General features: G+C 54.4%; 2 protein-coding genes across 9 annotated transcripts in view; both read right to left on the minus strand.

The window, feature by feature from the left end:
* GFOD2 (glucose-fructose oxidoreductase domain containing 2) overlaps positions 1 to 1071 on the minus strand; it is a 37987-nt gene extending 36916 nt beyond the window's left edge. For 3 of the 6 annotated variants that reach the window (XM_036834381.1, XM_036834382.1, XM_036834379.1), the window contains exon 1: positions 884 to 1043. The gene's annotated coding sequence lies outside the window, so the exon portion shown is untranslated. Of the gene's footprint in view, positions 1 to 271; positions 852 to 883 lie in introns of those variants that run through there. The other 3 variants (XM_036834386.1, XM_036834385.1, XM_036834380.1) reach the window with 2 other exon arrangements.
* Positions 1072 to 2892: 1821 nt separating this feature from the next.
* RANBP10 (RAN binding protein 10) overlaps positions 2893 to 14612 on the minus strand; it is a 68289-nt gene continuing 56569 nt past the window's right edge. For all 3 annotated transcript variants that reach the window (XM_036833839.1, XM_036833841.1, XM_036833840.1), the window contains 9 exons: positions 13848 to 14032; positions 11332 to 11444; positions 9763 to 9871; positions 9514 to 9662; positions 9117 to 9321; positions 7942 to 8063; positions 7281 to 7426; positions 6852 to 6963; positions 2893 to 6410 (listed from right to left, as the gene is read on the minus strand). In XM_036833839.1, the coding sequence (XP_036689734.1) occupies positions 6280 to 6410; positions 6852 to 6963; positions 7281 to 7426; positions 7942 to 8063; positions 9117 to 9321; positions 9514 to 9662; positions 9763 to 9871; positions 11332 to 11444; positions 13848 to 14032 (1272 nt within the window). In that variant the 3' untranslated portion in view covers positions 2893 to 6279. The remainder of the gene's footprint in view (positions 6411 to 6851; positions 6964 to 7280; positions 7427 to 7941; positions 8064 to 9116; positions 9322 to 9513; positions 9663 to 9762; positions 9872 to 11331; positions 11445 to 13847; positions 14033 to 14612) is intronic.

The raw sequence follows: 14612 nt of genomic DNA on the forward strand, positions 1-14612 counted from the left end.
TGTGCGACCAGTTTCTGGATACTAAAAGCCACCTACTTCCTTCCTCGTGTGTCTTGCCCTCAGCATGACACTGTGGGAACAATGAACATAAATAAGGTTTATAACCTTCCTTGGTGTCTATCCAAGGCAGCTTTAAACTTTTCTACTCCTGTCTTGTTCTTTAGATGCTGCTGTAAACTCTTCACACCACCATTCACAAGTCCTGATCTCCCGGCCCCCTCTTCCTCCCTCACCATTCATCTGATAATGCCTTGAGAATACTTCACCTCACCTTTTGTCTTGGCAAGTCCATCTGTTTCCTTCTTGAGCTTCAAAGGTAGGTCAGGCTCAGGGAGATCTGGCCAGTGGACACTCCGGGACTGGCAGAGCCACCGCACCTTCTGGAGTGTCCCTTCTCCCACCTGCCACCTGAACGCTCTTTTCTTAAAGATTTATCCCCCCAAAGTACCATCTCACTCTGAAGGACGATGGACCAGCTACCCCACAAGCCCTTTGTCTGAGGTTCCCATATCTCACATTCTCATCCACAAAGCGTCGGTCCTCACACAGGTAGGGGGTTCTGCTCGGCACAGGGCGGGGGAGCCTAGGTTTTCGCGTCCAGTAAAGGGATGGGTTATGGCCGAGGTCCTCCCAGGGGCCAAAATTCTAAAATTCTACGACCAAACTTGCAGGTCCTATTTCTGAGGCGGGAGGACGAACTCTGGGGCGACCCCCGAACTCCGAGCCCGCGCTGGCTGTTAGAACGGCCCCCTCCAGCCCCAGCTCTGCATATCCCCGCCTCCGACCTCGGGCGCCGGGCCGCGGAGGAGGCCCGGCAGGCGCCCGCTCGCCGCCGCGCCATGCCCTTCTTCATCCTCACCCGCCGTCGCCGGCCGCCTCTCACCTGGCAAGCTGGCATGCCCCGCCCTGCGCCGCACCGGAGACCAAGGGTCTGGACGGGTCTCGGCGGCCACCAGCCCTCCTTGAGGGAGGCTGGCGGGGTCGCACGGGCCCCGGAATCTAGCGCGCCGCCACCGGCAACGCGCCGCCTGGTTTCTAAGGAACCGGGGTCTGGAAAGGGAGGGGCGGGACGGCGGGAGGTCTGCGCATGCTCCCTGACGGGGGTGGACCAGCGCAGGGAGGGGCCGTGGCCGAGAGCTGCGCATGCTCGCTGGTTGGGGGCGGAGGTTAAGCAGTCTGGCTGGAAGCCCTGGTCATTCGTTTCCGGCGGTGGAGGCAGCAGGCGGAGTGGTTTCCCAGCCTAGGCTTCTTTCCGGTCCGTTGCCCAGCAGCAAGAGCGAGGAGGTTCTGAGTAGTGTGGTGGGCGTTGGTTGTACCAGAAAAAAGGAAGGTCTGCTGCTGGATAACGATGTATCTTTGCAGAACGACAGTTCTCTCGAATTCGCCGGACTTCGCGGCTTTCTGACTCCTAATGACTCGCTTTTTCGTGCCTGTCTGGGGTCCTCTTCTGGATGTTCTTTCGTTGTTCCTTACATGTCAGTGCTTTTCAAGACTGTGACCTCAGTCCTCCTGATCTCTTTACTGGAACCTATTTCCCCCCAAATAAATACCACTTTGTAACGGGACTACCCTTTGTTTCACCAAACTGTCCGCTAGAGCAGCGAAATAAACCTGTAAGCCTTAGTGTAAAACAGGCTATGTTGGAAATGTGTCTGGAGGGAAATGAATTTACTGTGGCTTTACTTATAGAACCAGGACATTTGTGCTTAATCTAATACTCCACTCTTCCCTGTACACTAGTTTTTCCCCGAGAGTCCTGTAAAATGCCCCTGAGGGAAGCATTCTGTAGTAATTACGTTTGGAAAATGCTGGGTTAAGCTACACATCTTAACACAGGATTTTTAGAGCTTTCAATTAGTGGGTGATGTTCACTGTGAGCATCAATGACAGCTTTCATTATTTACTGGGTCACAGAACCCTTTTCCAGTTCCAGGAAACATGTCTCTCTGAGATAGATCTATATGCTCTCCAGCAAACCTCCTCACTCCAGTGACTTTTAGCCACCACCCATTCCCTTCTGTTCGCTGTATTATCTTGTGGATAATATATCCCTATATTATCCATCCTTTCACCCCAACAAAAAGCCTGCAGTTGCCTTGTCTCTTGCTACCCCGATCTCCCTCACATCCGGGCACTCATCCTGTGGTGCTAACATCCCCTAAATATTTCTCAAACCTGCCTTCTTGTGTTTGGCCTTGTCCTTCTAGATGGTTTCTTTGCTTCTAGTCTTGTCTCCAGGTGGACAGCAGCATAATCTATTTTATGCCTCCTCTGCATAAAACCCTGGTGCCTTGGGAGCAGAGGAGGCAGCTTGAGGCAGGAGCAGGCCAGTCACACTAGGGGGCATCCTCATGGAGGCAGGGTGGTCATATGTACTGTGTCCCTAGGTGCCAAGCCCTGCCCTATGCATGCTGTAATCCTCTGTCACCATAGGGAAGCAGGACTAACATGTTAAGAATGGGGAAAATGAAGCTGAGAAAGGTTAATTTTCTGGGGTCACCCAAACTGGGATTTTGAGCATGAGCTCTTTTTCCTCAGACTGAAAGGAAGCTAACCTTAATACCCCTCAGAAGAGTTCTGACCAGTGTTTGGAGCGAGCGTATTTAGAATGCATTAAAATCTTACTTTGAGGAGAAGAAGTCCTATGGCCCACCTTTTTGTATTTGCTACTTTTTCTTTGTCTCAGATGAAAGCTGTTTCGCGGGAGAGAATCAAAGCTTTAAGTATCTATGCTCTTTGGGGTCTTGCAAAAGTCTTGAGAATCCTTGAGACACCAGGGGCCTAGGCACTCGACAAGTAGACTGGGAAGGGGCCAAGCCCTCCAGGATGGCTGTGCCACACTAAGGGTGCCAATCCCAGTAAGACTCACAACAGAGACCAGACACTCGTGACTACTCATGGATGTGTATTTTAATAAAAATAATTCTGTCAAAATACAACAGGAGTTTTTTCATCTCTCAAGTACAATTTAATAGGATGTTTTGTGTTAGAATTCTCTCTAAACCCTCCCACACCCACAAGTTTCATGCTAATGCCAAGTATCAAATTGCGAGGACAAAGGCAGAACCAGTGTGCACAACGTGGAGGACGTCTGTGTCAGCTGTAGTTACTAATGGAGGAAAACCCAATGCAAAGAGGCGGCGCCTGAGGCAGCCAGAGTCCACAATCTGGCCACAGGTCCGTGTGCACGGGGCTGGTGGTCAAGTAGGGCTCTCCTGCCCAGCTGCCACACAGTGTGCATACCTGAGTTGTGAGCGACCAAAGGAACTTTCAGCTCTGACAGGTCTCTGCCTCATCTTCTTTGTGCTTGCTTAAGGGGTAGGAAGGTGCTGGGAGGCTGGGCAGTCCCCGCTTCTCCATCTCTTGGTGTCCCTGTTCTGCCGGCCGACACCCAGCCACAGACCCATGTAGGTGAGGAACAGGGGTTCTGGCTTTCTTTGCGTGTCCGCCAGTTCCTGCTCTGGAAGGAGCGACCATTTGGTGAAGCAAGAGGAAAAGGTAAGTAGGGAAGGCTGCTCCCCCAGGGCTGAACAACCCAACAGAGCCAGGTCTTCTTCCTGCCTCCTTGGTTCAAGTTCAGCTCTTCACCGAGACTCCTCCCAGGTGCCTTCCCCACTCTCGGCTCCCGGAAGCAGGCTGGCAGGACTGGGTGTGCATAAGGGGCTCCTCGGGCTGGCAGGCAGGCCTGGACTATCAGCAAGACAGTGGGCTCAAGCAGCTTGAATTTGGTCCTCTCCACGGCTTGTGGGGCAAAGGCTTATGTCCCAAAGTTATGCTGTCCAACTGGGACAGAAAGCCCCTCTGGAGAGGAACAGAGTAAACAACTTGGACTCAGCTGAAACAGTGAGATAAGGCACAGAAAATGGGGAGGTGGCCATGGGTACTGAGTGTGAGGCAGGCGGACACCCAACCCCAAGCAGCACACAGCTGTCCTGAGCCCTCCTGGGCCGCTCAGCCGCTCTACAACCCAAGCCCAGGCACCCATCCCCATCCCTGACACACCCCTGAAGGTACCAGCTGCGCAGACACTGCTGGAGGCCTCGCCAGCCTAACCCCTCACCCGCCATTCAGCTTTAGGACTAAACAGTGTTGTCCAATCCTCAGGGATGAGGTTAGTCCCAGTTCTGCCCTAATTTGTTGTGTGACTTTGGCCAAGTCACTTAATCTCCTGGGCCTGTTTCCTTATCTATAAAAGGAGAGGATTGTTGGAGTAGATGTTCTCTGAACTTCATTCCAGTTGCAAAAGCCTCTGGTTTTAATTCCCAATCCTGCTTGCTTCTGACCATTTTAAGAGCCTGATGTTTCCAACTTCCTGGTTTGGGAGCTAGGCATCCCCAGGTTTGCACAGGATGAATTTCCTTTACAGACAGGACAACACCTCCCTGATGGGTTGCGGTCTCTGGGATGCCAGCTGGGGCCCTAGTAGGGACCAAGAAAAAAGCAGCAGCCTACAGGATCATGTCCCAGGGCAGAATTCTGGGAGAGCACAGGGCCACTGGGCCCATCACCAGCAGTTAGTATAACTCAATCATTTCTCTTGTTGTCCAGCTGTAGGCCCAGCGAGTCCTGGTGGGCACTGAATATCTCAGGCCACGCCAACCATTCCTGAATCCACTGATGGAGAGCAGGAGCTTGGCCAGCCCAGATCCAGGCAGGGACTGGAAGCTCGACTTCTGACCCTGCCCCTTTGCAGGGGCTGCCTGGGCACTCCCTCCCACTGTGAGGCCGATGGGGAAATCCCAGCCCATCCTGGTGCTCCTCTGGTAGGCCTCTTCCCTTTCTTCCTCCTGGGCAGTCTGTCCTCTCCACAGATGGCTGGCCTAAGTCCTGGCAGCATCGTAACCCTTCCTCTCCTGATTCCCTGATGGCAGTACCGGGACTGTTTTTGACCCACTAGCTGTGAGGATCCGTCTGACATGGACGGTGGGACATTTGTAAAGCCCATGAGGTCCTTTCCTCTGGCCAGCAAATATTCTTAACAGTCTTTCCTAAGAGTGGCCGGGGCCAAACTGCAAAGGAGCTGCCTGGCACAGCTACAGTGAGGCCTGGCCTAGGGGGTCAAGGGTTCCATCCACTCCAGCGACTGGCAGCCCAAAAATCTGTCTCCACAAGGTCCTGGCTTTTCAACAGAAAGCATCAATTCCATCAGAGCTGTGCAGAGACGGTGAAGATCCAGGCAGGAAGAAGGCAGCCCCTGTATTCAAGGGCCTCTGTCCTGGGTATGGAGACTTCCTCCCCACAGCCTGATACTCAGCAGCTCTCGGGTCAAAGGCAGGTAATTTCCAGGCAATCAATTTAGAGTAAATGAATTATTTGGCCATCTTAACAACAAAGGTAGGCAGGATGTTGAAAAGGGAAGAGAGAGAGAGGCAAGGCAGGCAGTGAGAGGCAGGGTAGAATGGTAGATAGCGTGCTAGCCAAGGACCCTCTAACTCCCTTGCTCTGCTGTGTAGCCCCGGGCCAATTCATCTCTTCTTTGGACCCTTGGCCCTGCAGTTCTCTGCTCAGTTCAGCTCTCAGGGGCCTAGGCACCCACACCTCTCAGATGCTGCAAACCAGCTTAGCCTGACCTGCCCACTATGTGGCCCCCAAAGCCTACTGGGCTTCCCTAGGCTGCAGCTGGGCCTGTGGCTCAACAAAGGGGAAGCCTGAAATAAACGAATCACTTGGCTGAGGTGACAGAGATGATTCTTTTTTAATGAGTTGGACTCAAAAACATATGGTGTCTGGACAGCTTCACCCAAGAGGTGCTGGACCACTAACACTACGATAAATACTGTGTCTTTTTTTAATATATATATTTATATATATATATATATATATAATCTCATTTTTTTTTACTTATGAAAATAATAAGCTATCACCAACTTGGATAGGCTTCACCACTAAATTAGCAGAAACCAGCTCAGCACAAACTCTCCAGAGATAAATACTGGTGGCTCAGTCAGGAGGGGAAAAAAAAAAGATTAAAAAACCCCAACCTCTCCTCAAAACAAACCCCCTCTTTCAAAATAGAAGTAACCAGACAATACTGTGTCATAGGCTGCTGCACATGAAGGGGGGAGAGAGAGAGACTGAGGGTGGGAGAAAAAGAAAGGAAGGAAGGGAGGGAAGGAAGGAAGGAAGGAAGGAAGGAAGGAAAGGAACGGGGGAGGCCAGGCAGGAGGAGTGGACTCTGCCCGTGGCTTCCAGGTCCCTGCACCAGGTGCCGATGGAGGGCAGGGCTGCTCCAGCCCTGGGGCCGAGGGAGGGCCAGGTGGGGCCAGACAGTGTGGTCAGCTAGTGCAAGTAGTCGTCGACTCTGGCAAAGGAGCAAGATCCCAGGCCCGCTCGGGCCATGAGCCGTAGACATTCAGATGCCTGGCCCAAGGCAAGCATCAGAGGGGGCTGCTTTGGCAGGTTCTGAGACTCTGTGGAGAAGAGACAAGGCCTGGTCACTACCCTGCTCAGGGCTAAGCCCAGGTCAAAGTTCCCTTGGGAGCAGAAGGTTGGGGGAGTGGACAGAATCTCTTGGAACAGAGCATTCATGTGTCTCTGTGTGAGTGTGTCCCAGCCACCAGGCCATGGCCCTGCCTGTGAATCTCAGCTTTCTTTAGAGCAATGAGCTAGCCAAGGCCCAGGGTCATAGTCTAGGGCCCATCATGATCTAGCCAGCCAACTCAGTTGGGCAGAGGGAGGTCATAGGGTTTAGGTTCAGCTATGGGAGCCCAAGAGTCCTATGGGTCACCAGAGAGCCTCTGGGCAGAGCTCACTGCCCAGATTTGGATAAACATCAGCAATTTCTAGGGAGGGGTGAAGGGGCCAACCTAGGTACTCATAGGCCAGCTTCTGTTTTTGTTAGATCCACTTACCTAAAATGGCGCTGTTGAGGGCAGCGCATACAGGCTCCCTCTGGATGGGGTCAAGCTGCTGGCCAACTGGGCAGCTCCAGGGGTCTGAGTACGCAAGCAGGCTAAAGGCATCCTAAAGGACAGGGCATTCTTGAGAGGATTGTGGCACGCACCACGCACCCCCTCCTCCATGGCTCCAGGGGGATACAGTGCCCTGTGTGATGCCCACGGAGAGCACAACATACCCCGACTGAAGGGTCAGGTAGGGCTGTGTCCTCCCCAGAACCTAGAGAGGGTGGGGTGTACCCTGAATGTCCTGTTCCCCACTGTAGACTTGACTAGAGCCCACACTGTCCTGTTGCTGCTGCCTGCCCCCAGTGCCCTCCCAGTCACCCTGCCCCACCACCAAATGGGGGCCCATTCTGTATGAGGGCCTGGCTTGTTCTGTACCTGCAGCATCTCCGTGTGGGCCAAATTCTTGCCGTATTCCCGGCCCAGCTGCTCACTCAGTGCCTGCAACTCACGGCCAAACAGGATAATCCTTTCTGTGGCCGCCTGATTGCCCCCGCAGAGCTGCCGCCGAGGATGCCCATCATCTGCACCCAGAGCCCAGCAGAGAACACATCAGGAGGGATAAAGAGAGAAAGGGAGGACTAGGGTGGGGACCCCAAAGAGAACACGACAAGAAGGACCTTGGCTGGGGGTAGGGTGGGGTGGTGCAGCTTCTGCTAGAGGCAAGTGAGGGCGGAGAGGAGCAGGTGGACCATCCAGAGCTGAGCTCTTCTTCGTCCACCTAGCCCATGGTCTAGGAGTCAGACAGGACTCAAAGCTTGCCCTCTTCCCACCCTCTGCAAGATGCAAGGGTGTTCATAAGGTGTCTGCTCTCACCAACTCCCTCCAGCCACAAACGCTGGGAACTTGTTCTGGGCAGCAGGCTGAGGCCTTCCCACCTCAAGCACCGATTCATGACTGGCTAAGGAGGCAGTGGACCAGATCTGGATAGAGCTTCTCAAGCCACCAAAGCCTGCCCATCCCAACCCCCACAGAGGGGAGAGGGCACCGGGACTGAGCAATGCCGCCTGTGGAACACCATGGGGGGGCATGGCCTTACCCATGCTGGACTCATCCGTCTGCAGGTCCTCATGCTTGTAGGCACCATTGACAATGCGTGTGGACATGCTCTCCAGCACACCATTGGGGTAATGTTCCGCCTCCATCTCCATCTCACTGTCGCTGTGGAGAAGGGTTGAGGTGGGAGTTAGCAAAGGGGATGCGACTGGAGCAGCCTGGTTGGGCCTCCATTTAGGTTTTAGCCGCAGTACGCAGTGGGTAAACTGAGGTCCCCAAAGGGCATGAAGGACAGCTCCCAGGTTTCCCAGGCTCTAACACTTGGGCCCTACTGTGACACCAGCGATCCCAGAGGCTTGTTACCTCACTCCCACTCTGGTCCCCATGCTGCCTCCGTGACCGTCCCCACCCTGGCCCTCCTCTGAGTTGGCACACCCCTTCTATACACCCCCTGACCCCCAGTGACCAGGGCAGGTAAGTCCTGATAGGCATCTCTGGGAGCCAAACCCAGGTCATCCCTGTGGCATGCTGGAGGGCTACTGAAAGCCACCTACAGTCTGCAACCTAAAAACCCTGCCTGCCCAACCTGGCTGACCACAAGCTGAGCCCAGTAAAAGCTCCTTTAGTATAGACCCTGGGGGTTCTGAGAGGCCTGGTATCCTTGGAGGCAACCACATTCTCAGTGTCAGTGCCTCTGGAGAAAGACAGGGCCAAGGAAAGTGGCAGCTGAATCAAGAGTTGGACCAGGCTTCCCTGGTGGCGCAGTGGTTGAGAGTCCGCCTGCCAATGCGGGGGACACGGGTTCGAGCCCTGGTCTGGGAGGATCCCACATGCCGCGGAGCAACTGGGCCCGTGCGCCACAACTGCTGAGCCTGCGCGTCTGGAGCCTGTGCTCCGCAACGGGAGAGGCCGTGACAGTGACAGGCCCGCGCACCGTGATGAAGAGTGGCCCCTGCTCGCCGCAACTGGAGAAAGCCCTCGCACAGAAACGAAGACCCAATGCAGCCAAAAATAAATAAATAAATAAATTTATTAAAAAAAAAAAAAGAGTTGGACCAGAAGCTGGAGCCAATGCCAGGCCTGGTGGGTCAGCGGTTACTATTCCAGGCACAGACCTGGGATGGAGGTGGGGGGTAAAGGGCAGGGTGGCGCTCAAAGGACAGGCTGCAGTGGGCGCAGAGCAGAAGGCAGGAGGAAGAAGCAGAGCAGAACAGGCACCTGGTCTCCTGGTTACTGGTACTGCTGTGGGGCTGGGACTTGGTGGAATCTGTTGAGTTGGACTCGGAGTAATTGACTGAGGATGGAGATGAGGAGGATGAGGACGACGACGAGGAAGAGGAGGAGCTGGGCGGAGGGTATTTACTGTGGTTCTGTTTGCTCTTGGTGGAAGCGACGCCATTGCTGCAGCTGGGACTATCTGCTCCTAAAAGCCGGGGAACAGTCAGAAGAGGAGGGGCAGCTTGCCATCAAGCAGGGCCCCAGGAATAACTACAGTGGTCCCATTTCCCTTCCCCCAATCCAGCAGCAAGCCCTGAGCCCATCCCAGGGAAGGGTGTATGGGTGGCCTTGCTTCTCCACACCAGTTCTTCCCAGAGCCCTCTGGAGAGTGGCTGACCTGTGTTGTGCATGTGGGAACTAGTGGGGCCGTGTCGGGGGCTGAGGCTTGGGGAGCCAGGGTAGCTGTCCTGGGACTTGGGGCTTCGGGAGCTCAAGCTGCGGACCTCACTGTCAGTCCCATTCACCATCTCCACAAACTGTCGGCACCTGCAGAAGGAGCAGAGCAGCAACGCTCTGGGCTTGGTCCGGGTTGTGTATGCCCACCACCAGCTGGGCTGTGGGGGACCTGACGGTGCCCCAAACTTACTTGAGCATGAAGAGCAGGTTGGGGTTGTGCTCCAGCAGCCCTGGGTAGAAGCGCTGTGTGGTCTCAATGGCCTCACCCACACGGCCCTCCAGCACCAGCTTCTGGATCTCTGTAGAGAGCAAGAATGCGGCAGTGAGCGAGGGGCTGCAGACCTTCCTCACAGCCACACGTCTACACACTGCCAGCCCCAAGCACGGACCAGCTGACAGTCAGGTGGGCTGGTTCAGAGTGGCAAGCCCACTGAGATGCTCACAGAAGAGGCTGAAGAAACAACCTGGCCATCCAGCCCCACAATAGATCCTGGTTTCTGTCAAGTGTCAGGTAGTCCTCAAAGAATAAGAGGGGAAAATGGAGCGGGGTGCTCTTAGCCCAGAGGCAGCAGGTTGAGTTTGGAGGCCTGCTCCTATGGAGTACAGGTTGCCAGGGACCCGGGCGGGGGAAGAGGTCCTGGCTGTGGGAGCATAATCTAGGGATGGGCACCCGGGCAGCTTCGTGGCCTGAGAGGCTCCTCTTCAGACAGACTTCTCTCCTCAGGCTTCACAGGGGGTTGGCATGGGAGCTCATGGATTCTGGGCCAGGGCCCATGTCTCGGCGGTCTTCAGGGGCTGCGGCGCGCCCCCTGCTGACAGAGGAGGTCATCCTCCTCACACTGGCAGCTCTGACGTTGACACCTCTCAGGCCATCGGCATCGTGCTCTTGCCCTGGGGCCTGGTGCGTCTTGCTGGGAGCGACTTCTGGGTAGATCCCAAGTCTGGGATCCCTTTCCGACTGTCTGGCTGGGCGTGGCTTCTCTGGGAGACACAGACACATGCACATACACAGAGACGACAGGCTCAGAGTGACGCAAGCAGGCACACACAGACACACGTGTCCACACACACCTACTCTCCCTCACTCTCCTCTCCTCTTCCTATCTCCTTTCTGGGCTGTTTCCTCTTTCCCAGCACCCTCCTTCCACAAAAGAGCCCCAAACACGCAGTACGCAGGCTAGTATGAACACCAGGAAAGCGTCCTTTGGCTCCTTCTTTGTCTGTCTGCAAAGCCCAGGACCAGAGGCGGGAAGCAGAGAGAGGTCTACCCCAGTGGCCACGGAGCATCAGCCTTCCCCATGTCTGACTGCTTCAGTCCCCTCTCCGCCCAGGGGCAGGCAGAACTACTAAGGTTGAGTAAATGGTGGCAAAGGCAGGGCACTGAACTGGTAAGATGCAAACACACTCTTTCTAGAAGACCGTGAACAGGAGGCTGAGTGGAATCCAGGATGCAGGAGAAAGGAAAAAAGCATGGAGGAAGATCCAGCCATACCAGGCCCCAGCCTGCGCCAGGCCACCAGAGCATGCACTAGGGCGGCTGCACCGAGACACTCCCATGCTGCTGGACTGTCCTTCTGGACAGTGTGGCCTTGAAAGAGGGACAGAAGAAGGGCCTGGGGCTGGGCTGTGGGCTGGTCTTCTGGTGAGGACCTGAGCTGAACAGACTCCTGACAGGTTACCCAAGGCTGCCATGAGCCAGAGAGCAGAATCAGGGACAGGTGAGAGAGGGAGGGAGAGGGGAGAGGAGAATCAACCTTACTTTGTCTGTTCTTTATGGACGTTTGTTCTTCCTGAATCGGGGTTTCAGTCATTCGGGCAAAAGCCGTGGCCGTGGCACAATACCCATGATGCACCAGGTAAGATGAGACCATGCTAGAAAAAAAGGAAACGCTCAAGGTGACACTTAAGAACTGCATTTCTCACCAACCCCCTGATGGGACAGACTATCTCCCTGTTAGGTTTTCCCTAAACATATCTTAAAGGTGCAACCTCCACAGAATAACAAAGGGGCTGAAACAAAATGAGAACATCCCCCAGTGCTCATGCAGTCAGGCGGGAGAGGGGCAGGTCACCACATCTGTCCTCACAGCTTGGAGGAGTGGCTGCAGTTTCTCTGGGATATACTGCCCACAGGCGGGCAAGTATGACAACAAAAGTACATACAGAGGCACATACCGTCTCCTTATAGAAGCGGCTGCCTCCTGTGACCTGCAGCAAACCCAGAGACTGCCGAGAGTCTCTATGAGGGCTTCCTGGATGGGCAGCCAGCCAAGCAGTCTGGCAGCTGCCCAGTGATGATGCATGCCATGTGCGTACCTTCTACAGACACAGGAGCTCCTCTGCAGGTGCCCCACGCGCCCGGCAGAAGCATTCCAGCTCAGGTGAACCTGGCCCTCGGGAGTGTTGGCTCCAGACGGTGATGGGGAGCTAACCCACGACCCAAGTTACTCCACGATACACAACAAATTAAGGGCCCAAGAAGCCAAGGTTTCAGGCAGTAGCATGGCCAACAGGAACACAATCTTTGGGAGATGGCCCTGAGAAGCCTGATGCCCAGAAACCATTTAATCCCACCCAAAGCTGGCTAAGCAGCTGCACACGTAGAGTCCTCGTATCTGATGTGTACAAAAGTGAATACCTTGGTGTGTGCATATGTCAATGTCATTATTATAACTGCCAAACACAAATGTCTGAAGGGCTGTCATGTGCAAGGCACAGAAGTTCAGCTGTGTGTTCCCTCATGTTTTAAGGGGTAAATGAGATGATCCATATAAAGTGCCTAGCAAAGCAAGAAGTCAATATATACAACCTCTTATTATGAAATTATGTATTTATAACATTAATTATGAATAAGAATTATAATATTTATATTATTATAAACACAAGGGCAAAAATTCTTGATAAAACATGGTTCAGATGTGCCCATATGCACATCAGAGGCCACTAAAATGTACAGTCCCTTTGACTCAGTAATTCCACTTCTTGAAAGGACACCCAGAAAATAATCTTAAATATGGAAAACTCTTTATGTACAAAACGGTGACCTACACAAGCAAGAGAGAGGAAATAACCTGAACCTACCACCAAGGGAAGCCAGCCAAGGGGCTTGTGGCAAATGTGTCTGCGGGATAATACAGCCATTAACAATGTCCATAAAGCGAAGTTATATGAAATCACAGATATGAGTTATATGCAGGTCTCAGCAAATACTACATATGAACACACACAGGCACACAGATACATACATGTAAACAAATACACCCACGTGCTGAGCCCAGGCCCTGTCAACTGAGAGTATTAGTCCCTCCCCCACACAGCTGGGGCAGCTCCACCTCTCCCCTTGCCTGTCCCAGCAAGCCTGCTATGGGGACTGGCACCGTGCTGGCCCTCCAAGGAAGGGCTTCTTATAAGTTCTGGGGGCTGGGGACAAGATGTAGTAGTGCTGCTATTCCTGAGAAGGGTCTGGCCACCTAGCCCCTGCCTCAGCCCTCCCATGGGGCCTGCCTCAATATCAATCCCTAAAGAAAGGAAGGCTACACGGAGAACCCAGTGTGCACCCCACCCCCACCCGCTGGACTCTGGTACCCCGGTGTCTGCAGGGCAATGACCAGAGCTAGCAGAAGCCCAGCCCTTCTCTGCCCACCCCTGGGAGCCAAGCTAACAAACTAACCCACCTCCTGGCAGAGTGGGTACAGGTCATTGCCTCACTCAGGCCTGCAGCTGTCAACTGGAAGAGAGAACCATATCTGGCCTCCCTTGGGATTCTCATCAAGACTGTCTCCCAGGAGAGGCTGGGAATTAATCAGCCAAGAGCCAGCTAGGTCCTAGGCAGGACCCTCTTCACACCACCACTGCCACAGATGCAAGGGACTTAGCTGGATCTGACCCTGAGAGGTGACCTTAGGCCAGAGTCATGGCATGACAGACACTCCCTATGATGGAAAAAAAAAGTGCACAGAGGAGGATACCACAGGGCGTACTAGCACATCCTCTGCAAAATGACCTGGGGAAGGAAAACAGCCCTGCTGGTGATATTACATACAGGGCCTTCCGATCCAGTTGAGGGGGCAAAGGTTTAATTAGGAGCAGCTCTGGAGAACTGAACTAAGAGAGGAGCAGGAGAGCAGCAGGCAGAGTCATCCTGGGAGTGCTTTCCAGAAGGAATGCTACCCACTAAAGTTCACAAGAGCAGCTTGTAGCAGTACAGGGGCCTACAGGAGAGTGAGGCCCCTGGGATGGGGCAGGGCTGGGTAAGGGCGGGAGCGGGGCACTCACTTCTGCAGCACCGCCTGCCACTCGCCAAGCCGGGCACTGATGGGGAAGCAGTGGACAGTGCCCTGGACCTTGGCACGCCACTCCCGCATGTAGTCCTCAATGTCAAACAGGAAGGGCTGCTGCCCAAAGTTGGCGTCCACAATCTCCCCAGGTGTCTGCAGGCCTACGGTGGGGTAGAGGTTGGCCTGAGGAGGAGAATGAAATGTCAGTTGGGCCCTGAGGGCAATGGGGCAGCAGGGCCTCGCCTCATCTCACCTCCAGCACAGAGGGGAAGGCGCTGGCTCCTGCAGGCCGTTGCTTTGGCTTTGAGAGAATTGCAGCATGGCTGGGGGAGGCAGGGCTAAGCCACATTCTGCCCACCTCCCTAGCAGAGACACTATTCCCCAAAGTTTGAGGGGAGAAAGCAAAAGAAAAGCAAGCCAGGCTCAACATGGAGTCTCTTGCCCTGCATCAGAGGCTGTAGTGTTCCCAAAGCCCAAGGCCCCCCTTCGGGACTCAGCCAGGGCACAGAGAGGCAGGCTGGGCTCCACAACCCTGCAGGTGTGCCCGTGAAGATCTGCTGCAGGGGTGGATGATGGCTCCTCTCAGAAAGATCCAGGACCAAGGATCCCTTTGCTACAAAAAAGGGGGGTATATAAGGGGGCAGGAAGGGATGCGGGGAGAGAGGAAAGGAGGGGAGGAAGAGGAAAGTATGGCCAAATGACCAAGGGGGTTAGGTGGTATGGACCCCCTGACACTGGAAAAGGGTAAAGAAAGGCTGCTGCC

Source organism: Balaenoptera musculus, chromosome 19 (genome assembly GCF_009873245.2).
Source record: "Balaenoptera musculus isolate JJ_BM4_2016_0621 chromosome 19, mBalMus1.pri.v3, whole genome shotgun sequence".
NCBI lineage: Eukaryota > Metazoa > Chordata > Mammalia > Artiodactyla > Balaenopteridae > Balaenoptera > Balaenoptera musculus.